The sequence below is a fragment of the Pelodiscus sinensis genome, chromosome 8 (genome assembly GCF_052426305.1).
Source record: "Pelodiscus sinensis isolate ZL-2025 chromosome 8, ASM5242630v1, whole genome shotgun sequence".
NCBI lineage: Eukaryota > Metazoa > Chordata > Testudines > Trionychidae > Pelodiscus > Pelodiscus sinensis.
In genome coordinates, this window is record NC_143059.1 from 8,124,240 (window position 1) to 8,150,154 (window position 25,915).

Below are 25,915 nucleotides of genomic sequence, written 5' to 3' on the forward strand. Positions count from 1 at the left end.
GAATAATGAGCCCCTAGGGTCACAACAACTGTTCACGGTCTGGTGAGAGCTACCCTGAAAGACCACATGAGGATGGTGATTTTCTCTGATCTCCCTGTCCTCTGTTGACCTGAGAATTGTAGCTTCCACTGGCTTCCAAAAAGAAGAAAGCTGGGCCAGAGCGTAAGGTTTTGTTTACGTAAATTGTTTTCACCAATAAGAATCTCCTTTTACTTGTTTAAGGCCTCAGTTAGTAGGCATTCCAAGTGAGATGTGGAATGCCTGTATTTTTCTAAAATATTATATATGGAACTCATTTTTCTTCTACCATGGCTTATAGATTCATTTGATCACATGAGAATCTCAGTGGTCACTTTATACACACACACACACACAAAAAGGGAGGGAGGGGTCTGGTCCTGATGATTGTACAGGACATCTTACAAATGAAAAGCCATAAAGGCTCAAACATAAGAAGGCACATAAAAAGAATCCAAAAAATTACTGTGAAATGTTCATGATTTTTAAGTCAATTGTGAACACCTAGTGTTGTTAGTGACACTGAGGTCTGTATTTCACAATTCAAAACCCTCTTTTATGCCCAAACTCTACCCCAAGCATGATTCTGACCCCATAAAGGGAGATGTGCCAGAGACGCCATGAAATCCAGTAGGGACTCAACAGGTAGTATTGATTTTACATGGAAGATGCTCAGAGCAAACAGTGGTTGGTTGATAGTATAAAACCCTAAGACAGATAGCTGTTTGCAATTCTGTTTACAGTAGAACCTCAGAATTACGAACAGCAGAGAGTTACAAACTGATGTGTCATCCACTCACCCTGACGTGGAACTGGTAATTCACAATTAGGCAGCAGCAGGGACTAAAACAAATACTGTAACATAAACCACTAATAACACAAAAGGGACAATGTAAATAAATTGACATAAGGAAACTGTTTCTGTTTTTGTTTTATTTAAATTTTGTGTTTATTTAAATTCAGATGGTTAAAAACAGCATTTTTCTTCCACAAAGTTTCAGTTGTAAACTGTTGAAAGAACATCCATAATGTTTTGTTCAGAGTTGCAAGAAACCTCCAGAGTTAAGAGAAACCTCGGAGGTTCTGCTGCATTTAAAATCAGCTTACTATCTCCCTTATATTGATAGGGATACCAAAGGCAGTTCTAGACAGCAAGGTATGTGTCCTTCACATTCACTTCCATAGTTTACCTAAGATTCCACTTCTTACACATTAAAATTCTACAAACTTTCAAATGACAGGTTGAACCTCTTTAGTCCGTCACACTCTGATCCAGCAACATCCGTGGTCCAGCATGATTTTAGTTAACCAGATGTCCACTTAACCCAGGTGTGGCCAGTTTCCCACGGTCCAGTAAAGTTTTATAGTCTTCTGGCTCTGTCTTCTGTGTTGTTCTTTAGCTCTAATTTACCCCTAAATGTCTTCTAAGAGCCCAGGAAGCAGTGGAAGTTCTAGGAATGCTTCTAGACAATATTGACTTCCCATGGTCCAGCAAATTCTCCGGTTCGGCATTGGTCAGTTTCCAAGGGTGCTGTACTAGAGATATTCAGCCTGTAATGCAATGTGCCAAACTTTTATCTCACTTCCTAGTTGCAAATTGAGGAAATTAAATGTGTTAGGCCTATTTTCATAGAGGTTTTGCATTACCTGTTTTTTTGCCTCATCTAGCAGTGCGCATTTAATACAAAGTATTGTGACAAGGAAATTATTTGAAAGGGTTGTGTTATGAAGTATCCTTTTTCTCATCCCTATTTAAGCTTGCAAATATGAAAGGCTTAACCTAGCTGCTTCCGACATGTTTCATGTGCATGTCTAGTGTTGGAGTATGGTCTTGTGCTTAGATTAGGGAACTAGGATACAAGTCAATGTTTGATTCTTGGCTTTTTCCATTTGGTCATGGCAAAATGTGTCTGATGTATCCCAGTGGTGGAATATGGCTCAGATGATTAAAGCTTGTAGTGCTTTTAGATCCTCTGAGAGGCTAAATGTAAAGAAATTGCTTCTGTAGTAGAGCAGTTGTTACAAGGAACATAGAAGAGGAAGGAGGAGGCAGAAATTGATTGACTCTACTGCTAATTCAAAAACTTTCTAACGTTCTTCAAGTTAGAAATTCTGATATACTCTCTGGGTTCATTTCTCCTCTTGATATGCACAGGCAGCTCCGATTAGTGCCAGCAGGAGTTTTGTGCTGGCATTGCAAGAGGAGAATAGACTCCTGTGCATATAATGATAAGTTAGATAGCCTCTTGTTGGCTGTGTGTATGATTCCTGATCTATTGTTCCAGAGATACTACAGCTTGAGAGAGAGCTGCTGTCATTTTTCAATAGGAAGTGAGGACTTTAAAAGCTAGAAAACTGTCCTCTTTTCTGAATAGCGCTTTTGCTGCATGAAGTATAATTTATTTTTATCACAGCAGGCACACAGCTTCCAGGTTTTCATAAAGAAAAATGATCCATATAGGGTCCATGTCAATGGAGCAATCATTTGAAAACCTAGACATTCAAAACATAAACCTTTCTCAATGCAAACTATTGTTTCTTTTTGTTACAACTTTTTTTTTGAAGTTGGGTCCTCCATAATACTTCAGTCACTCCATCAAACACTGTTTTATTCACAGTAATATTTTAGTCAGCTATCAATCTACCTTATAACAGTGCATGCTGCTTAATTACAGTGTCAGAAACTTTTGTAGAGAAGGCTTTCATCTCCTTCAAATTACCTTCATGGCGATATTTCTTTAACTTTCCTTAACTCAGTAGCAAATATGAGTCAATGACAAAGTTGGGATTTATCAGAAAATAAGTTGTTTGTTCGTTCTCTCTTTCTCTCTCTTACACACACACACACACACACACACACACACACACACACACACACACACACACACACACACACACTCTCTCTCTCCCCCCGCAAACAAAGAGGACCCTATTATTAGTTCTACAACTTGTCAGTTTGATTAGCGAACCAGTAGCCTCTATCAGTTCTGAACGAACACTGCATCATTAAAGGATGTCCATGCTTAAATGCAGAAACCCTGCATTGTGTCTCTTAGTGCATAATTGGACTGTCTTTTGTATACAAGCAGAGGCACTTGTTTCTGAATATACACCCTGCACCTCAACAGGTCAGGGAGATAGTAAAAACCTGTTGTTTGGCTTTGTCTTGGGGAATAATGGAGTCACTAATCCACTTGATCTCTCGGAGTCAGATAAAGAAGAAAGTGAGCGATGCATACATTTCAAAGATGGAAGGCACTTGTAAAAGCAATTTCTTTGGAGGGGAAAAAACTAGAGCAAAGGCTGTTGGAAACCTTTTAATTAGTACTAATTACCTCAGCAGAAAACGTTGGAGGCTTGAAAGGATTTGTGTCAGCAAGTGAAAGATCAAAGATTGCGGCGCTCGCATTTTAATCTGTTGGCTATAAAAACGAATAAGGGGGTGGTAATGGGGCCCAGGAGAATGACAACCCAGGTGGTTGAGCCTTAATCCCTTCTTTACTGCTAACGCCTAAAGCCTAGTTCCAATTACATAATAAGATGATTTAATTTTTTGCTTTAATTTTAACAAAAATTAAGGGTTTTATTTTTTTACCCTTCAGTAATGACAAGATGAGGTTTTCAAGGATAAAATCCTTCTCCATTTATTTCTTTTAATGTTTTAAACCCAAGGCTTTTATGAGCAAATTTTACAGCAGGGGCCAAAAATGACTGTATCAAAGGCCATGAGGCAGGAAAAGTGCTTTGATGTGGTCTGTGGAAGGGGGAGTGGTTTAATATAGGCCATTGGGGCACCTATGTTGCAGACATCTATGGAGTCCCATTGATCATTCACTGTGACAGTAACTGAGGAATTTGGTAACATGATGAGTGAGACCTGCAGCTGCCCAGCCCAGATATACGACTGCCCCAGGAACAAACTCCCTCTGTGTACACAGTGTGAGCTCAGGCCTAGGGCATTCTCAGAATAAGCCACTGAAACCCGGCAGCAGATGGGAGAATTTAATGTCTTGGAATCTTCAGGTACTTTCTTGTAGTAAGAGCCAAACATTCCACCAGCCATAGGGGGAGGGAGGAAGTCTTGAACTGACGTCCCAGTTGGTATATAATTCAGCACTTGCACTCACATGTTCTCTAGCAGTGAGTCGAGAGTTTTGGGGGGAGAGTGAGAGGGCAGAAAGATGAATACCAGAGACAACTGGTTATTTACATTCTGGAAGGGTTCACAGAGAGTAGGTAGCAAGCCACCTCTCAGGGCATGTCTAAACTACATCCCTCTTTCTAAAGAGGGATGTAAATTAGACATATCAATATTGTAAATGAAGCCGGGATTTGAATTTCTCATGCTTCATTTGCATAATGGCGGCCACGTGTTTTTGAAAATGGGTATTTCGAAAGTGAAACCGCCATCTAGATGCAGTTGTTGGGGGAAAAAACAACCCTTTTGTGAAATCTCCTGTACTTTTAAAAAGGAGGTTTACAGGAGCTTTCACAGAAGGGTTTTTTCAAAAGAACCGTGTCTAGACAGTGGTTTCGCTTTCGAAATACCCATTTTCAAAAGAATGCGTGGCCGCCATTATGCAAATGAAACACGGGAAATTCAAATCCCAGCTTCACTCGCAATTTCGATATGTCTAATTTACATCCCTCTTTCAAAAGAGAGATGTGGAGGTATTCCGTTTGAAAACTGGGGGGAAATGGTAGCCGTACATTGGGCTCATTATTTTATTTTTTACACACACACACACACACACACACACACACATATATATTATTATTATTTATTATTATTTATTATTGAATGAACAAGTCCTGAAGTACATTTTGAATCAAGTACCTGGCTAGGAAAAGGGAAGTTGAGTTAGTAGTCTGAAAGGGGGTTGCATCAAATGCATACAAAATTTCATTCACAGCATTTGCTATAGTCTGCAGTGACTTGCTATATTCTGCAGTGGCATCCTGAATTACTTTCTCTCTGTTCTCCCCCTGCCCTCCATGTTTTTCAGTGTGTGTGTTCTGACTGTCAGTACACTGACCTCGTTGCAAATCTCATTCTGTTTTGAATCTAATACTCCTTGGTTTAATGTTTCTCCTTTGGGCATGTCTGGTCTCTTTTGAGGCCATGTACTTTTTGAGATGGGGAGATGAGACTTAATGAAAACGGTACCCCACCTTCAGCAAAGAGATACAAGGCTCAATGCCCACATCAGTATTTTTTCCTAAACAGTGAAAGGGATTTGCCCTTTTGTGCTATGAAGGGACATACTACATCGCTCATCCAGCACGTTCCGTAGGTACAGAAAATGAAGGCCCAATTGCAACTTCTCATATGGTGCAGAGGCCTTAACATTCCATAGGCACAGAAAATGAAGGCCCAATTGCAACTTCTCATATGGTGCAGAGGCCTTAACACTAAATCAGCCTGTTGATTGCAACATGCAGAGACTACCTGGGTGAAGTTGCTTGCAAGATCTGACGGCACAATTTTAAAGCAGAAATTAAGATATTTACTTAAATAATGATGGAGTTAAAATGTTTCATTAGATGTTTTGGTGAGACATGTAAATACATAGAGTGCAATGAAACTAGTATTGTGTTCATGGCACCTATGCTATTTTTTTCTTTCTCCTTTTCCCCGTCCTTAACATCCTTAACAACAAGCATATAGAGAAGCACATCTATTAAAGGTGCATCAAATAGAGTATTATCGATAGAATTGTAGTTGGTATGGTCAAAGAGACACACAGAGAGGGCATTTTTGCTGAATACTACATGAGCTTGGTTGGCCAAATCCTATCAATCAGTGATTAAGAAACAAACCTATTAGATCCTCTAAACAATTCCTCTTCATTGTAGGAATGTTCATTACTGTTTTTTTCTTCATTGTTTTGTCCAGTCTAATTTTGAATATAAGGCTGATTAATAATGGAATGTCAACACACTGACAAGGGGACAGCATCCTACATTCCCTGTGACGTGCTTATTCCTTTCCTTTCAAACAACGTTGGAAATAGAGGAGACACATCTGTTGTCAATCACATATGTTTCTGAGAAACTTCAGCAGTTCGCATGGCAGAGTGACACTTGGTGTCATTCTGGAGGCTTCACTCGAGTGTTATTTCGACTAACCATACTCACTATTTTTCACTTGCTCCATCTGATACTATAGCAGCAAGACCTTCATTTTTTGAGCTGTATGAACAATAGAAAAATATTCAAAATAAAAGAGGGAAGAAGGATGCTTAAGTGAAGATGAACATTTAAAAACTCCCTCTTTTAGCAAACATTTATATTATTTACTTGATATAGGTAAAATAATTCCTTTTTTTGGATGGAAGTTTTGTGAGTTAGTTGTGAGAGAAAATACAGAGTGAATTAGTTTCAATAAAATGAAAAAAAAATCAAGATGACTACTGGCTACTGCATAGATGATAGAGGTCTGTAATGTAAGGCCCTTACCCTGGAAAGAATTATGCATGTAGTAAACTTGATACAGACTGAGTAGTGCCATTGAGCTCACATGTATATAGGTTTGTGTGGCCTATCCTAATAGGAGTAAAGTTACTTATTTGTTGCCACTTTCACAATGTTACCATGGTACGGGTGTAACCATACCATGGGTGTAACTGTATGACGATTTAGTCTATTTCTTATATATGTACATTTTTGAATGATACTCATACGTGAAAAATGTGCTTTTATCTAGGTAGATATCCTGTCTAGAAGAATTCTGATCACTCTTAAAGCTGGTTCAGTTACACACAGATCACGCCTATCCTAATTCCAGTTCCATAGACTTAGTTATCTGCTTATCAGCTTTTTTGGCTGACAAAAAAAAACCATTAGGGAAATCCAGAATAAGGATGATGATATTGATGATAGTACTATATGCCTTTGAACTTGAAGGAAAGATGGAGATTCAAACCGGGAAAGCAAACATAACAGAATGTATATACAACAGAAGAATGAATCTATCAGGAGCCACAGTACTGCGGAGGAAACTGAAATTATGCCAACATTTTTGAAAGTATGCCCAAAATTAAATTCTTAATATGTGGCCTGATTTTCAGAAGTACTTCAGTTGAAGTCCATGCACTCAGCTCTATACACGTCTAATACATGAGAGCCTAATTTCAATCACGTGTTTTTTTTAAAAAAAAAAAACTCTTGTCCTATTTTAAACAAAACAAAGAATCCCATATCCTGAAAATCTGAAACAAATTCACGCCCCTGGCCTGATCTCTTCGCTTAAACTTTTGTACATGCTATGAATGCAGTGTAATAATTGTTTGCTGATCTGCTCTGGCATATCAAGCTCTTGGAATGAAGTATCAGGTCCTTGTCAAAATTAAGTTTAGAAAATAAGTTTTTAAAATATGAGTGAAGGGCAAGTAAATGAGAAATGAAAGTGTTCCCTTTTTTTTAATGTATTGCAGAGTAATATAGATGGTCAGACAAATAATATTAATATAAGGATGGGAAAGTTCCTTCAACTCCTAAGTTGAGTGAATGAGTGGCTACTTAGTAAAGTCCTAGGTTCAATAAACAGTAACTGAATAATTTTAGCAGCTTACAAGTGCAACAATTTACATGCTCACATCGTTATTCGTTATTGCAGGAGAAAGTATGAAGTAGAAGCAGAACTGATCAGAAACATTGCATTAGTGTGATGAAGCTCTCTTCAGTGGTTTATTAGATCTATTTAAATATGCATTAAAATATTTCAGGGACATATCAAACTGAGAATATAGTTCAGCTTTTAGAGAGATGACTGTAGCGGCCGTTACATTTTAATTGTCTCTTATCTCTTGCTACTAAGGCAATAAAAATAAAAACTTTGTACAGAAATATTTGATATAATACATTATTTGCTGAGAATTTTCATAGTCAGCAAAGCCATGCAGACAGGAGTGTATATTTTCTGCTTTTCCATTATTTGAATATGTAATCTGTATGCTTTTAACAATCTTTGTGTTTTTATTGTCGGCATTTACTGGCATTTAGAAATCAGTCTTTCTTTATGATCCTGAAAGCTCCTGTTTGAGTGATTTCCAAATGAATTTCGTAAGAAAATTAAAAAGTTGACATGATTTCTCTGGACTCTTCTGCTGCTGCTGCTGCTGCTGCTGCTGTGTAGACCTGAAGTATTCTGATTAGACTCAGATAAGAGGAAGTGGCCTTTTTAGAGAGATGCATCAAATATAAGCAGACAGCTCCTGTGTCTGGTAACAAAGACGGAGGAGGTCAAAACTATCCCAACAGGCCCGAGCAGGTCAGTCAGAGGCAATGGTTGGAAATAAAATTTGGTGGTGTGGGGGGCAAGGGGCTTGGGTCAAGTCCTGTTCAAGAAGTCAGCTTTGTCAAAAGCTTCAGTCACATTCTTACCTACAGGCAACCTCTGCTGATCCCAACTCATTAATCGAACTGGAGAGCCGTCCTGACCCTGGCTCCTTCCCTTTGAAGTGTGGTGTCCTCTGCAGCATGAGGAAATAATTTGCTGCCTGATTCAATGAGCCATCAGTAGAGCCAGCAGACCTAATGACATGTGAGAATATTAACCTCCTACCACGAAGAGCTGTGAATCCTGAGAGGCAGTCTATAATTCACCCAGCACTCCTGAGCCTTACCTCTCTGTCTTTCTCTCTCACTCACTCACTTTCTTCACTCACATACAGAGGGGGAGAAAGGAGAGACCCTCTTGTCATTAAACTTTATTTTCTTCAGTTGTGGGAGCCTTACTGAGCTGCTCAATAATTAGTTGCTTTCCTGTTGCAGTTATACAAAATTTATACTGAAAACAAGACATCTCTCTTGCTTGTCAGCATTGCTGTTCAAATATGAAGCAGGCTGCAGAAGAGGCATTGAAAAGATGGTCATTTGAATACTCACACAAGGAGAAAGTTTAATATTCCTATCTTTATTTTTCATTATCAAAGGAAAAGTTTGAAAAAGGGAGAGGATGTGGACAGCACTAACGTATTATTCTAGATTGTGCATTCCAGCTGCCCTTGGTAAGATTGATTATCTTTCCCCCTCTAATTCCTGCCCACTATCAGAAAAGAGAGGGGGGAAAAAATTGACTCTTCTAGAGGCCAAATATTGTGTTTTATGGCAAAGTGTATTCCCATCCCCGGTAACTGTAGTGTAAAGACAGAACCTAGGCAGAATCTTGCTGCCACTTAAAATCAGGTTAGGTTTCGGATGCCCTTCAGTTGCAGCAGGATCTCTTCCAAGTGTAGGTTTCTACTGGTGGAAACCCATCTGTCCTATCAAGGAAGATTTGCCATAAAAATGAATATGGCCCTGCACATGTACAACAGTCACCATTAAAATGTCAATAACTACAAACTTTTGCATCACAGCAATGGAGAAATAATTTTCTCCTCAAGCATAAGGAAAATCCCAGACATCACCATGTTGTGGAATGATAGTTTGGTTTTTTTCATACTGACCACTCTATTATTGAGGAGCAAAAACAATATTGTAAATATATGTACAGTAAACAAAGCCCACCAATGCTTTTCATAGTTCTAGTGTGGCCATTCCTAATGCAAAGGGTGTCAGGATTCACCAGACAGCAAATCCTGGAGTAACTTAGGCTGTAAAGATTTTGGAGCCGCGAATCAGAGGAACTGATCAGGCTCTCTGCGTTCTGCTTTCCTGAGTGAATAAATAAGATTGTTCATCGCTCTATTATAATTCCTTAACAAGGAAGTCAAAGTTGCCTGCTGATGGACATGTTAAATACATGAAAAGCACTTCCTGCTTTGAAATAGCGGCTCTCTCCAGCAACATTGGTAGCCACCCGTGGCCCCAAATTGAATGGGAACTAGAAGCTGGCCCTTGAAAGGGCAAAACCTGGACCAAAAGAAAGGTCATTGGCAACCCAGCAGAAGCGAGGCCTACACTGGCAAGGGTTTGTTGTTATAGCTCTACTAGCAAACTCATGGATTGGAAATGCAGCTTATACTGTGCTGTAGAGGTTATAGATGTATCCATTCCCTGATGAAATAAAATCTACAGGCAAAAGGACATTGGTGCAACTGTGTTTACACTAGGGCTTTTGGCCAGTGTAAAAAAGAATTACACCCCAACCAACGTTATTATACAAGTGAGTGTTTCGATCTAGCCTAGACAATATATGTGCAGCTCTGCCCAATATATGTGCAGGGTGGAAAGAGTCAAAATAGCCTTTTTACAATGTGTATGATGAATATTATTACACTTTGTTCAATTTTTGCAAATGTGGTTTATTTTAGTTGTTTTAAAGACACCTCTTAACAATGAAATTCAAATGCTACATCCATAACATGTCCCTTCTGCTATCCTTCTCAAGCATCTATTATTTGTTCTCACCTCTCACAGCTGGTCAGAAAGGCCCGTCTCCCCTTGCCTCTCTCTGCTTCATCTTTTTTATTAAGTTTATTAAAACAAGTCAGATTACACTTTCTTATGGTAGAGGCTCTGCTTCGTCCATTCATTATGGTTTCTTATCTTGGCAGGCAATCTGAATTGAACGGCAGCTAGTCCATTATGCACATATGAAGCCCATCACTCCTCCAGCAATGGCCAATTCATCAAACATTTATCTTTTGCCCTCTGAGCAGTGCGTCAATTTGCTTGTCAATCCTCAGCCTTGGTTGTTGTGGAAGATAGGAGAAAAATTACTTTTCTTTCCCCCTTCTCACCAGACTTTAGTAGTTGAAATGGGCTTTAGTCTCTCCATGGGCTTTTGACTCCCCTTTTTCTGTACAGAAAGGGGATGGGTCAGGTGACTGAATTACTGTGTGACAGAATGATTCAAAATACTTCCAAGTAAAACTTCCATAATGCCCTTGCGGTCGTACTTGTGGCTCTCCCTATTTTCATTGTAATCTGTGTTATGAGTGTATTTTACAGACAGGGCTAAACCATAGTACTTGCATCTGGTGTTTGTTTTGTAAAAATAACATACATTTTGCATATGTCCTTTTAGAAAGGCTGGATGGCTCTTTCACCCGTTGTAATCGGTAGCTTTTGTTGGTTTAGCAGAATTATGGAAATGATGGGAAGGGGGTGTCTTACAATAAAGGATGCAAATATTTGTGGTATTATGATCAAGTTTTTTGTTAAGCACTGGCAAAGGTAGATGGGTTGAAAATAAATCAACTGAACAGCGTTCCCCTGCATTGTTCTTTGCCAAATCATATCAGGGGTTTTAGGAGAAGGATATTAAGGTTCCCCACTCCTAGGAATGCTACTGTTGCGATGTGCCTTGTGGGCCACGGTGATGTCTGAGTTGGTTACCTATGAGCTTAGATAAAGTACTCACTTCTAGTTTATCTAGTGAGCAATTCTAAGCCATGTTTTAAATTACTGTTATTTTACTGTTCCATGCTATTTAATACTCCATACTACTTATTTTCCCATGAGACCACTAAGGTGAATTTTTATGCCTGGTTTCATTATTTAAAAATCCTCCTTGGGTAGACATGGTTTATATTGCCTGTATAGCTTATGCCTGGTCCCCAAATAAAATAACCTATACCAGCAAAAGCACTCTTCTGCCAGTCTAACCCTCACCCAACCAAAACCACACCTCTAACCAACATGATCATCCCTACTAAATGTTTTAAGGGCGAACCTGGCCTGGAAGGGAGTGAGCTATACGCAGGCTGCTATGAACAATAGTGGGGGAAGAGATGATTTTTAGATTTTGTAGATTTGATTTTCATCGTTAAGGGGTCTGCAGCAACCGAACACTGTGATTTGAAGAGTGATTTGAATGGAGAGAGGAAAGGTGGTTGGACTGGAAGGCAAGGTCAACTTTTGTTAGTTCGGTTTTTCTTACATTTTACTTGTAGCGGAGGAAAAAAGTTCAGAATAAAACCTGATAACCAGGCAACCACATCTGGTTTGTGGTCTCATTGTGAATTGGAAGCAGCCCAGCTTTGTTTCAAGCAAAGCCCTTCTTGTCCCACAAGGGCTGGGAAGGGATTTATTGTATGGGGTGAGTGTTTTGCTTCATGTTTTCAGGTTCACTGAAACTGAAAGTGAAACTGAATGTGGAGTCAGACTAGGGGGAACTGAAACTCTGAGCAAGATCTGAGGAATCCCTATGTAAATTTGCTGTGTCAAGTTACAAATGTCTCCATTTGTATTGTGGTTTTTGTTGTGATGGTGGTGGTAGTAGTTAAAATGCAGGACTGGAAGTTGGGAACCGTAGGTTCTTTTAATTTCTCTCCCAAAAAATTATTGGGTGTCAACTGAGCTAGTACTTTAATCTCTCTCTGCCTTATTTTTCCCTCTGCATAGTGGTGTCTCCTTCCTCCAAGCAGTTTCGTGAGGCTTCATACATTAACACTTATAAAATGCTTTAAGATCCTTGGACAGTTGGTGCTATAGAAATGCAAATCTGTCGTCTTTTCTTTAATTTAAATACTGAAATTATGATTAGTGTGCTGCTGCTTTTTTTTCCATCTCCTAAAAAATTAGAAAGTCAATGGGGGAGAGATTGAAATGAGCTCTCCTCTTGTAACAACCCTGGTTTTAGCCATTACCAGAAGTTATCTGTTGTCGCCAGAGTACAAATCAGTTTCAAGGGAAAAAGCCAAACTCTCGTATTTACATATGGTAATCTTCCCCCTCTTTTTCCTGTTAAACCAGGGGGGAAAAAAGTAATTAGGAATGAGTCAACTGTCATTTTTATTTATTTTTATATATATATATATATAGACAGCTAAGAGAGAGAGGCATGTTCTCTTTTAAATATACTTCTGAGCATACTATTATTTCAGGACAAGGACAGCTGCATAATATGGAGGTTTGGTCATTCTTTGATGAGATAATATTGCTTCTCTCCCCCTCTCAAAATTCTGTGGATGCACAGCAAATATTGCCAACAAGAGGAGTTACTATTTAATTTCAGTGTAACCAAATCCATTTCCACATCAAGCCAGAGGGGCTGTATAAAATAGCATAGTCGACAATTACCATGGGCAGGCACAGAAAAATCCCTAAAATGACATTCCTTTATGATTAAAACTTTGCTGGAAATCATGAATGAATTATGGAAAAGCGAGCTGGGAGAAATCAGGCTGATTAGCTGAAGGACTTGGATAAAAGGACGTTGCTGAGACCTTTGTATTGTAAAGGATTATTTACTGTCTGGTTACAGAACATCTGAAGTCATTTTGCAGAGGGAGTCCGTTGCCTGTTTAGCGCACTGTTTTTGTTAGCTAATGAGGGCAAAGCATGAGCCATAGGCAATGATGCTGTGATATTAGCTGTGACAGGGAGCTTGATCATAATTATCTTAACGAGGATAGGGTTAATTACAGTGGAAACTTAAAGTTCTTTCTGTGCGCATCAGGCAGAGCTGAATACATTGTGATGTTTTGTCATTTTGATGTGACTTTGGAAATTGCAATGGAAATCTCCTGGCAGCTCTTGCTCTCCTCTGGGAGCGGAGTGTGAGCCCTGCAATGAGGTAATGGAGATGGTACCTGTGGGTGAGATAATGGGCAGCTTTCATGTCATTAGAGCAGGGGGAAAGCAACCTGCAATACAAGTGGGTGATGCTTATTAGCTTTCTAAAACAACTAGGGGAAAGAGCTAGCTGCCATCACCCCTTACCTACTGGTTCTATTGTAGTGGCGAGGTTGCATGTGTTAATTTACCCCGATGGAGTTGCTTCCCTGCTATGAACTATGAGGAAGCATCCGAAATTTCCTTTTTAAGATGTGTCTGTTTCTCAGAAAATTCCTTCAGCTTTCTCTGTCTGCCTGATGTGGTGGGGGTTGGTTTTTTAAACTGTTCTTCTCAGTGACATACCTGCTGGTTTTGCATTCTCTTTCGCCTATTTCATGTTAACAAAACATTTTGAATAAAGTCATGGATTCCTTCTGGCCCTCCATTAAAGCGGTAATACCCTGTGAGGTGTTCCTATGGCGCCTGTTAACCAAGCCCCTCAAAATGGGTTCTAAACATCTGTTTGGCCTCACGGCGCACCTGCATCAGGTAGGCAGGTTTTGTCCCCACTCGCAGTGAAGAAACCACGGCATGCAGGGATTGGGTGACTTGACGTTCCAGCGGCAAATCAGCTCTGGAAATCACATTTGGAGCTTGTGCTTTTCAGTCGCAGGGTATAACTACTATAGGTAACATTCCCTTCATAGCTTATCGTGAGGAAACATCTGCACCTTTTATATAGATTTGATCGCTTATATCCCTCATGGTAGCAAACATAATGTCTTCCTTCCTTTTATCCTTAATAACTTTCAAACAAAGGTAGGTTTTGATTCTTTAGTGCAGGTGGTAGAGGGGTAGCTGGCAATTCTGCAAACCGCAAAATAACATATGGACGCAAATGTATGTTAATTGTCACCCTCTCTGCACTGTAGCAATCCTTGCCCTGTCCCTAGGCTCTGAATTTAGCTGATTAAATCACCAAGTGCACGCCATGCCGCTGACATGAAAACAATAATTAATAAGCAACCCCCTGTGTAACACGGCTCCTTTTTAACCGAGCAGTTAATAACATTACATGGCAAAAATTATCAAAACCAGACAGGTGTAAGGGGATTTTGCGCACCATTTTCTCGGTTCATCTATGCAGCCCATATCACTGTACTCCGTCTAAGATTTAGAAAGAGGCCATTTCAATAGGCAACTCCCTCTAGTGTTCCAGGGCCTTTGTCCCAATCCATGCCTTGTCATTTTGTTTTATGCCTCCCCTGCAGCAGTTTTGAAGGTATGCTTTCTTCTCCTTGCCAGTTGCCAACCATTTGCTGATTCTCATGATAAGGGTATTCTATTTGCATAACATAACTCAGGAACAATGTGTATTTTGAGGCTGACACTGACCAGAACCCAAGCAATGTTTATTCACACAGGATCTATTAGCGTCCCATAAGGCTCTGTAGTGCTGACAAGGAAGGGGTCTATTTTGAACTCTTTTTGGCAAGCTGAAGCTTTATATTTAAAAAGTTGAGGACTGGATTTACTTTGCTATTAACTATTTATACAATAGAATGTGGTTAAGGGGGATTTTCCAAATGAGGTGTGTCAAATAAACCGGAACTAAAAATCATAACCGTGTAATAAATTAGCCCCTACTTCCTCTCGCTTGCTTTCCCTTTACTAGTACTTGTGCAGAGGCATTGGTGCAGACCTGGGTTCGGATCCTGATCTGGGCATGCATCATTTTTTTTCTACCATTGCAGCACATTTGTTTAAACAACTTAATCGTAGCTGGGCAGGCGATGAAATTTTTGGATATAAAAAATACAAAAATAATAAAGCGCTGTAAAACTTAAAACAAAAATTCAGTTTTCTCCAAATTTCGGTTGTGCTGACGTGCCCCCCCCCCCCCCTCGACTTCTCTTGAGTACCCCTAAGGGTACTCGTGCCACTGGTTGAGAAACACTGCTCTATACCAACCAAATCTTCCTAGTGTGCATAATGTAGCTTTAGGCTAGCAAAACTGCTTTTGCCAGGATAGCTCCTTCTAGAAGCTTCCCTCCTCCACAGCCATAAAGACAATAAGCTGTACGTTTTCACTTGGGGGCTTTGCTGACACAGCTATGTCTGTCAGAGATCATGCCCCGATTGGCATAGCTATGCCAGCAAGAGGTGAGCTATAACACCAGCCAGTGACTTGCTTTGGGCAGATTCACTTAACCTCTATGTACCTCCCTTACCCAGGAGTACAATGGGGTTAATGATACTTAACTTTACTTCCCTCAGATAATGCAATGTAAGTGTTTGAAGTGCTGGGAGATCCTTAGACGGAAGGTGCTGGTTAAGTACTTGAGTGCTGGGTTTTTACTTTTGAATATTTATAACAGAGTCCACGGTGCCCTTAAACTTTAGTGTGAAGGTTGCGGGTTTGACGTCCCACATAAGAATTTTCCTTTTGCATGCTCTTTCTGTGCTTTGTAATGGCAACGGGGGGAGGCACAGATGCATCTGCAGAAGCAGCATCTGGGTTTTTGTTGACTTGGTGGACTTTAAATTAACCCATAGTATTAAAAATGGCATTTCCTTTAACCATGACTCCGTTCCCCCAGTAGTGACACGGTCCATATCCCCCTAAAAGGGGCTTAGATTATTTTCAAATGGCCCTTTGCCAAAACGAAATACAGTGAGGTGCGGCAGGGGGAAAATCCCCCTTGTATACATGTCATTAGAAAAGGAATAAATAGCGACGACTGCATCTCCCTTATTCGTCACATTTTATAAAACAGCCAGGAGATACAGTGATGATCTTCCCACTGGTCCGCACCGTAGATCAGCTGTCAAGTCATGCAATCTCAGCATCTCTCTAGGTGTCTGGTAGGTGAATGAGCTGTGAATGTGTGACTGTTCCTTTGCGGCAATATACCATGCTGTCTTTCTTGATTAATGTGCCCCCCCTCCCCCTTGAAGAAATGTGCAAGCCTATGAATTTTTAAGATTTAACTTCAGAATCAGTGCCTTGGCAGAGCTTGTCAGTATCTTCCTCCACTTTCCGAAATGGGTGGTGAACCCCCCCATCCTCCCCCGCCCCAATATGCGTGTTTGTTCACAACTCTGGTGTCTGCATTTTTATGCTGCAAAGTTCTTCCTCTTAAAGCTGCTTTCTGCAGTTTACATCCTGGCTCGGGGCAGGAGGCTTTAAAATCAAAGTCTGCGGCTTCTGTGTCTGGAGCAATTCTGCAGATATGAAGCATTTTACGTTGGCCGCCGAGACGCAAACAGAAGCAAATTAAGTGGTTAATAAAAAAAGAACAAAAATCCCTTCTGCTTTCCCTATAATCGCATGCAGGGTAACTGCTAAGAAAGGATACTTGAAGTTGTATTTATTATTGTTATTGGGGTATGATATTTCTTGGCAGAAATGATGGATGACAACTTAAATTTGTGTCCAGGGAATGAAGGTGAACTGTGACAGAGTTATTTATCTTGGGAATGGAGGTTAGGGTCAGACGAGGCTGGGTGCCTGAAGGCACAAGACATTGACAAATTCATCCTGCAGGCGCCATATCTGAAGCCTTTTGTTTTGGATCCTGGCTACTCACTAAGTGACCCCCATCCTTCATCCTGCCAGTATGTGAAGGATGTGTTGCCGTGCCAGCATTCCCCTGGCCACTAATTCTTGTCATTCACTCTCCTGACAGGCCCAAACCAAAACTGTTCCCACTCTTGAAAGGGAAGGTTAAAATATTTATTTCAGCTCATAATGGCCCCTCTGATTTAATGGAGTATCATTTTTCCTGTTGTCTTTGTCGTTTGCAGGTCACTAGAAGGACTAAAAACATTCAGTTGCCTAGAAGAGTTGATCTTGGACAACAATCTCCTCGGAAATGACCTTCGGTTACCCAGGTTACCTCACCTCCATACCTTAACGCTCAACAAGAACCAAATATCCTTTCAAAGAAATACCTGCAAAATGTCAAATGAGTTTTATGTGTCAGCCAAATTAAAGTATGTGAAATATAGCTCATGTGCAGACAAAGCAGCCTCTCTCTTGGCACCTGGAATACTTCACCGTAATTTATTATAGGTCATTCATAAATGAAATGCACCATTATATCTTCCTGTTGCTCCATTTTAGTATGAGATCTAAGTTATGGCTCTGAAGGAATCTTTTTTAATAGATAAAATAGAGAAAGAAAATAATGTCAGTGCTGCCAGCATGCAGCAGCAGCTCCCGTGTTTGCTTGGGGGTTTGTGGCAGGCTGACCTCTAGTGGAATTGAGCGTGCAGTGAAACAGCATAAACTTCTAATACTTTGGAGACTTCTTTTTAAGACAAAACCCTCCCTCAAATGGGATCTGCGTGTGCATTAGACAGTATGAACAGTTTGGTAGCGGCCGCGCATGTGCAGTTCTGAGTCAGTCACTGAATTTAGGACTTTCCCATTAGCTACCTCAAAAAACAAAAAAACTGCATGAACTCCAAACCACTGTCTAATTCAGTATGGCATGTTAGAATGGGCTTAAGTTCATCAGTAACCAGCAAAGCACTTGCACATGTGCTAGTCCCATTAGAAGCAATATTTTAGTGCCTGTCTTCATGCATGTAGGCATGCGCACACACTGTACCTCACCAGAGTTAGGGGTAATCAAACTGGGGCCGGAAGCCGTGGGCGGTGGGGTGAAGGTAAGGCTGGGGTGAGGCAAGTCCTCATCCCTGTCCCTTCTGCCCAGGCCCCGGTCCCCAAAGGAGCCAGGCTGTTGCTCCCCCACAGCACCACAGGCAGGGCGGGTGGAGTATGGCCTCAGCCTCCCCGGCTCCGGACCATGGGGAGGGAGGACGTAACATAGCCCCAGTCTCCCTGGCCCTGGAGCACAGGGAAGGCACGGGCACTCTGCTTCCAGAATGCCTCGAGTAGGTGTTTTGGGGGTGGAGTGTGTGTGGGGCCAGCCTGGTGGTTTGGGAAGGCAGGACCTCTTCCCACCTAGAGTACCAGACACCCATGCTGGAAGGTCTAATGTAGCCTGCAGCGTCCTGAAATTCAGACCCCCTTCCTCATAACAGAAAAATAAGGACAAAGCTGCTCAGGCTTTTAGAGTCCGTGTAAACAGAGAAGCAATTTAAGTCCTCTGTTAGGGCCCTAACATTAGCTGCAAATATTATAGCTGCACATGTTTATTGTTAACTTTTAAAATTTAAAAACATTGAAAATAGGTGAACAAAATTAGGTGGACCTCGAGGGCCAAGTAACTTGCCAGTGCTTTGTGTGTTGCAAAGATCACCTTTCCATTATGTTTCTGGTTAATGGCAGGGTTCTGAGGGTTGGATGTAAACAAACATTTTGGTTTCTTATTTGCTGTTTGAGGAAAACCATGATCAAGCACACTACGACACAGCACAAACCAATAAGTCCTCGCTGATCCTATCCAGGGTACAAAACATTCCCCCAGTGTGTTGCTATTCAGGGTGTGTGTTGTGTTCCCCTGTTGCCAAGTGGAGGACACTCCTGACCTGAGACTAAACAGAATCAGACAAGGAAATACACCCTACCGTTGGTACAATTTGAAGAGGTTCTGTTAGAATTAAAATGATATTCAGTATATAGCACCGATCTGCTTGCCTTAGTCCAGCGAACAGTCCCACAAAGAAATTGTGAGTAAGACGAGCAAGCTTTGGTCCATGCAGCAAATTTTTTAAAATGCAGTTTTAATATTATGAAGACTAGTCCTGGTGTATCTCTGAGAACTCAGCTGTTCAGAGGGATAAGGAATTACATACACCAGCGTACATTCTTTGCAATGTGCTGCCAATAAGTTAACAAAGGGCTTACACAAAATTGTGAAGCAGCCTGAGTACAGTTGGGGCGGGGGGGGGGGGGGTGCAGAGAAGGGAAAAAATGCTCTTCAGCTGTATTTTTCAGTTCTGTAGATAGTTGATCTTTGGCCGGGAAGATCCGGGAGTATACCGAGGTGGGAGACCTCCCCTATGCTCCTCTTCAAGTTTAGCTGGCACATTTGAAGAATGAGAGTTCATGTGAGCCTCCTGCGGCACATTAGTTGGAACATCAAGTACTGGCTATTTGCAAGGGGGCCATGGGTATTTAATAGCATAATGAAAGGTGCACCAGAGGGGATCATATTGGACAACACGTTGGTGCTAGAAGTCAAAGTACAGTAGCATTGTGCAAAAGGGCATGACAGTGGGAAGACCTGTCTAGAATAAAACAGGAATCTGTCTCTTTCCAAAAGGAAAATACTCACAGTCCATTTGAGTTCTGAGATCACCTATGGTGCATGGAGGAGCAGGGAAGGAAATTTTAGTTTTTTAATGGTGGAAAATCTGTATAAGAAGCAGGTAGATCTGAAGTCTAAAAAATTTCCCACAGTCCTGTTCCTTACCAGTGATGAGAGCACTTCGGTGGCCATCTTGAAACTGCAAAGTAGTGCTGCTTCCATCCAGACTGACTGCATGCTGCTCTGGAAGAAGCCAGCATCACATGTCCTGAGGAATGGTCAAGCTATTTGACAAGCAGGATCAGGGTATGCTCTCCAGACACAAGGGACTGAGCCCAGGGTTAGAAAAAATCCCTCCCCTTTTCTAGCCTTTGTCACATGAGCACAGGAAGAGAGACTTGAAACACGACCAGAAAGGTGAGCTCAGATCTATGCCCTTTGTATCTGTGAAAAACACCTGGGAATCTACCTCCACAGAGATGCCTGAATGCCCCTTAGGAAGATCACTTGCTTCCCCCAAAAATGCAGCGAGTTTGATCAGTCCTCAGGTAGCAGTCCCTGGGCCTATTAATCTACTGCCTCTCTCGTCATGCAGCTGTATGTAACACTAGGAAAGAACCATTTTCAGCACCCGTGTCAGCTGTCAGGGTTCTGTATCTCTGCCAGTCAGGCTTGAGTTCAGAACACAGAATAGCAATGGCAGTATTTGTGCTGACCGATGACCTCATATTGCACGCAGAGAGGGAGGATATCTACTGGGATATCGCTAGATATTTCTGTAGTTATCCCCCCCTCCCCCCCCCTTGAATACCTAGTAGTGGGAAAGCAGTCAAGACCCTTCCTCACTGCATATAGGACATGCCTAGAACCACAGCCAGGAGTGTACTACCCAGTGGGGCCAGCGAGGCATGCAATAGCTCTGCTTGAGGTGGTGGACTAAGTGTAGCCAGGGGGAGCAAAGGCAGCAGGTTAGGCTACCTGGCTATTTTTAACCCACTGCACCTGACCGTCTGCCGCATTAGGAACCTTGCACCCAGCTGCCATATAGACACCACCTCTGAAGGAGAGGCAATGGGTGACTTCCCTTTTCTTACCACAGCATTTCTCCATGGAATCTCTCTCCTCATCCACAGCAAATTGAAGCAATCTCTGCCTCAGGTGGGAATATTGGGTAGCCCTGCCTCTTGCTTTTTGCAGTCCGTGGTAGCACTGTGGCCAAGCCAAGAAGGTGGGTGGAGAGGAGATTGTTGAGACAAAGGCAGAGCTGAGGCTGAGAGGGAAGAGAGAAGTGTTTTGGCACCACAGTACTGGCCTACACAGAGTCAAATTGGTTTGTAGCTTGGGAGTTTGCATTCCTCACGGCTTCTGGATGCTCAGATAGGTGCAACTTCCACGTATACCTTTCTCCATCTGCTCTTGGCAAGAAAACTGCAAGAAAAAGGCACTTGCTCCATCACTGTGGTCAGTGAGGTTGGGAGCAGCAATGGAGCACGGCCTGCGTCTGGAAGTAACCAGCAACAGTGTCCAGCGTGTTACATTTTTGGCAGCTTCAGTAGTTGGGCTGCTGCATTCTGGATCATTTGGGGGCGCTCCCTCATTTTAAGGTCAGTGCAGCCATTCCTAAATATAACGAGCTGTAGTCATCCTGACTGGTGATTGGAAAGACCAGGCATCTGTCTGGATGACTACAGCTCATTGTATTTGGGAATGGCTGCACTGACTTTAAAATGAGGGAGTGCCCCCAAATGATCCAGAATGCAGCAGCCCAACTACTGAAGCTGCTGAAAACGTAACACGCTGGACACTGTTGCTGGTTACTTCCAGAGGCAGGCCGTGCTCCATCGCTGCTCCCAACCCCACTGACCACAGTGATGGAGAACAGTTACACTGCCGTGGCAAGGAGGGATGAAGAATTGCCCCTGAAGTTGGAGGAGAGGAAGCTGGGGAGAACCCTGGGGCACTACTCCCAAAAGGAAACATTGGGTAGTATGGTCAGTGACCTCCTTCTGAGAAGGACAGAGGCATCCGTCTGTCTCCCTGCTGTGGCAAGCTGGGATATGTGCTTCCTGACAGGAACTTGTTATGGAGAGAGGGTTGAAGATCATGGCTCCCTATGCATACTACCTCAGGCTGTTCATCCACATGGGCCGGAATGTTACCATGAGGAAGTGGATAGAGAGCTCTGTGAGTAAGGGTGAGGGAGTTGAGGAATGCTGGGGGCAGTCTCTTTGGTCCTTCTGATCAAGGGTAGGGAGACCAATGCATCTTGGAGATGAATGCATAGTAGCCCGGATGGTGAGTTTCAGAAGGGCTTCTACTTTCTGGAGCACAGGTGATGTTCTGGGAAGAAAGACGGCTGAGCAGAGATGGCATCCACCTAGCAAGGAAGGGGAAGAGAATCTTTGGATTACTGACTGGCTAAATTATCAAAAGGTGGACAGTAAGCTAGGTTCTATGGAGGCAGGAAGAAAAAGCTCGCAGATAAGGCAAAATCATTGAGACCAGGGAGAAGAGTCAAAAGAAACATTGAAAACTGGGACAGCATGGGCAATTCTCAGGGTATGTCTAGACTGCATCCCTCTATCGGCAGAGGGATGCAGATTAGGTAGGTTGACATTGCAAATGAAGCGGGGATTTAAATATGCAAACACTTAATTTGCATAAAAAAGTCTGCCATTTTTGCCGACTCAGCACTTTGTTGACAAAAAGCAGCAGTCTAGAGGGGGATCTGTTGAGAATGAAAGCCTTTTCCGACAGATCCCTTATGCCTCCTGCAAGGAGGTTTACAGGATCTGTCAAAAAAAGGCTTTCTTTCTCAACAGATCCCCCTCTAGACTGCCACTTTTTGCCAACAAAGTGCAGAGTCGGCAAAAACGGTGACCATTTTTATGCAAATTAAGCACGGGATATTTAAATCCCCACTTCATTTGCGATGTCGACATGCCTAATCTGCATCCCTCTGCTGATAGAGGGATGCAGTCTAGACATACCCTCAGGGACCACAGAGAGACATAAAGGAGAAATCAAATCCATCTCTTAGATGTCTGTATAGCTAATGCAAGAAATATGAGGAATACACAGGAAGAACTAGAAATTTTAATGAACAAACACAACTATGGCATATTATTCCGAGTACATATGAGTGTGATAGTGATATAAAAGGGTACCGTTGAGTTTCCTCAGGAAGGAAGGAAAGGCAGGTGAAAAAAGGGAGACGGTATTGCCTTGTATTTCAAACCTATGTACCCCTGTAGCGAGGTTGAGGTGGAAATAGGAGGTAGACTTGTTGAAAGTCTCTGGTTAAGGATAAAAGGGGCAAAAAAACCAAGATGCCATGATAATGGTCAACTAATTAAATGATTAAGAAAACAATATGAGGGAAATTTGAGAAAAATGGGTTTGTTTAGTCTGTGATGGAGAAGACCGAGGGGAGACAAAACAGTTTTCAAATCTCTAAAAGGTTGTTACAAGATGGGAGAAGTTCTTCTCCTTAATCTCTGAGGAGAAGATAAGAAGCAATGGGCTTAAATGACAACAAGGAGGTTTACTTCGGACATTAGGAAAAACTTCCTCACTCTGAGTGGTTACGCTGGAATCAATTGTCAAGGGAAATTATGGAATCTCCATCATTGAAAGATTTTAAGAACGGGTTAAACGATCGCCTGTCAGAGTGGTCTAGTTTATGTATAGCCATAAGTGCAAGGGACTGGACTATACCACCTGTTGAGGTCCTTTCCAGTCCTGTATTTCTGTGATTCTATGGAGAAAATCAAGATATCTGTCTCTATCTGTGAGATTCTCTTTTTAATAGACCAAGCTAACAAAAAGTATGCCTCTTATTCTGTGATTACAATATCCCTCCCTGGTTGTGTTCCATAGGGACAATTAAGCTGTCAGTTTCGGAGTTAAAACTTGAGAGATCAAGCTTTCTTGTCAGCTGTCTTAAATACTGTAGAACTGGTCACTTTCACAACTCTTGAATCCAACCCTTCCAGTAATCACACTAACAACTACTAAAGGGGAAAAAAAAGTAAGGGCGAAATAAAGTGAACGCTCTTACATTCTCTCTCTGTCAGGAGTGAAGTTTTGTCCACTTCTTGATCCTGTTCGATATGAGAGGTTCTTTCATACTATGGTGTTATGCACCAGAAAAGAAAATAGTCAAATTAGGTGAAAAAGAATATAAGCCCCTCTGGGGGTTTTTCCACGGCATATTGCACAGTCGTGTTAGTATGACAAAAGGAAATAGGAAGTAGGTTTTTTTGGTTATGTCTAGTTTGTAAAAGGTAACCTTATTCTAAGAGTGCATGCAGCCTCAATTTTACCATCACTTCTCGTAAATAATTGTATGATGAATATTCTGCTTTTGTAATGTGTTGATTTTTATCAGTGAGGGAAAATCATCTAGTTATGTGCATGTGTGTTTATACAATGGGTGGGACACAATGTGTATCACATACTTTGTTTATGCCCCTCTATGCACAATGAGCAGATGCTAAAAGGCTCAGAGACATTACTCATTTTAGTGATATTTCCCCTTGTTTAAAATGGGGAACACTGCAGGAAGCAGGAATATCTGTAGATCTACCATAAACTTTAAAGTATGCCATGCGTGTGCATGTGTGTTTCTATTGGGAAGTATACATGTATATAATGGGACAGGGTCAGAGCAGAAGGCTATAAAAAAGTAGTGGAGGGGAGGTGTATAAGCATCAGGTTGAGGAGATTTCTGTTCTCAGAGTAACAGGGAGGGGTTGGTTTAGAACCAGCAGAGGCAATCTGGGGCAGTGGAATGTTGTGGCTAATTGACCAGGCCTGCAGAGTCAGGCCAGGGTAGGCTAATCAGGGATAATTATGAAAAGCGGTTCAGACTGGCTATAAAAGAAGTTTGCCTCAAGTTGGTGTGGGCATGTATAGCTGAGTGGACTGAGGAAAGAGTTGCTGGGAGTAGAAAGAAAGGAGACAACAACTGAACAATAAGAGGACAAACTGGAGAGAGAAGGAAGGTGCCGGGTAAGGTGTTGAGAAGTAGCCCACGGTCTTGGAGCAGTATTATAACAGGTGTCGGGGTCTCGCATAGGCATCTACTATTACAGGGCCCTGGGCTGGAACTCAGAGTAGAGGGTGGGCCCAGATTCCCCTCAACACCCGTTTCCACTTGTGGAGAAGTTTATTCTCCATTCTTACCCTACGCTGGCCAATGATGGGAAGAGCTGAACAAATAGCAAACTAAAGCCCTGGGCATGGTACCTAAAACTATGGGCTGCTGTGAGTCTCTGAGGCAAGCAAATCTGCCAGGAAGCGCAGGACCCACTGAGTTTTCGTAGGGGCTTTGTCACAATAAGTCTATCGACAGTTGAGATCTAACCAGTTTGAATAAATATAATAAAAGGACAGATTGCTCATTATTTGTAGTGGTGGGGATTTGTTTTTGGTAAGTGTCCTTAGAAATAACATAAATTATTGGTACGATTGATCTACCAATAACGAGAGGGGTCAGTACTTAGCTGAGCTATTTTAAAAACAGATTTTGAGTAATTGAGACAGCAGTGTTCGTATTTGTAGGCTACACACATGCAGTGGGGAGTCAAGTATCTAAACAGTCAAAAAGTACATACAAATAAAAAAATCGCCATCAGTCCAGCACTAGCATGTCTATGCTTTTTTAAAAAAGCAATCTCTAATAATGTCTATGGATTTAATGGTGGATTTACTTTTCACAGAGAGCAGGGCTAAAATTGTGGCCTTAAAGTGCTATAGAAGGATTTTGCAGCTCTTTGGTTCAGATCACATCATGATGACACCCTCTGGGCTGCAATAATAAACCACAATGGGGAAGCTGAGAATGGATTTTCATTCCCACCTCTGACTCTGCTTACTTTGTCTGTTCTCAGCACAGCCTGATAGATATTTTAATGCATTATTTTGGTGGCCTAGTGTTGATCTTTTATAATAAGCACATGATATGGCAATTAATGAAACAGTGCACTGAGCACCAGGAGCTATGATTCATCTCAGGGAAGCACTTAATCACTGGAGCGCCCCTACGTTACTTCAACATACTTTGCAAAGAATAATCGGTGATAGTAGATGGATGGGTCTCCTAGTTAAGGGAGGGAATCTGTACTTGTGATGGGCTAGTGGCTATTTTTCATTTGGGGGAGGGAGTTCAGTGGTTCAAGTCCTAGAGAGCAGAAGTTCAATTAATGAACTAAGGCATAATCATT

The 25,915-nt window shown here is 41.7% G+C and overlaps 1 protein-coding gene across 6 annotated transcripts in view; it reads left to right on the top strand.

Moving 5' to 3' along the window:
• Window positions 1-25,915, top strand: part of LRMDA (leucine rich melanocyte differentiation associated) — an 865,870-nt gene that overhangs the window by 457,535 nt on the left and 382,420 nt on the right. For all 6 annotated transcript variants that reach the window (XR_012905545.2, XR_012905546.2, XM_089780046.1 and 3 more), the window contains exon 3: window positions 17,275-17,406. Coding sequence is in view for 4 of the 6 variants with exons in the window: in XM_089780046.1 (XP_089636172.1) it covers window positions 17,275-17,406 (132 nt within the window). In the remaining 2 variants the exon portion in view is untranslated. The remainder of the gene's footprint in view (window positions 1-17,274; window positions 17,407-25,915) is intronic.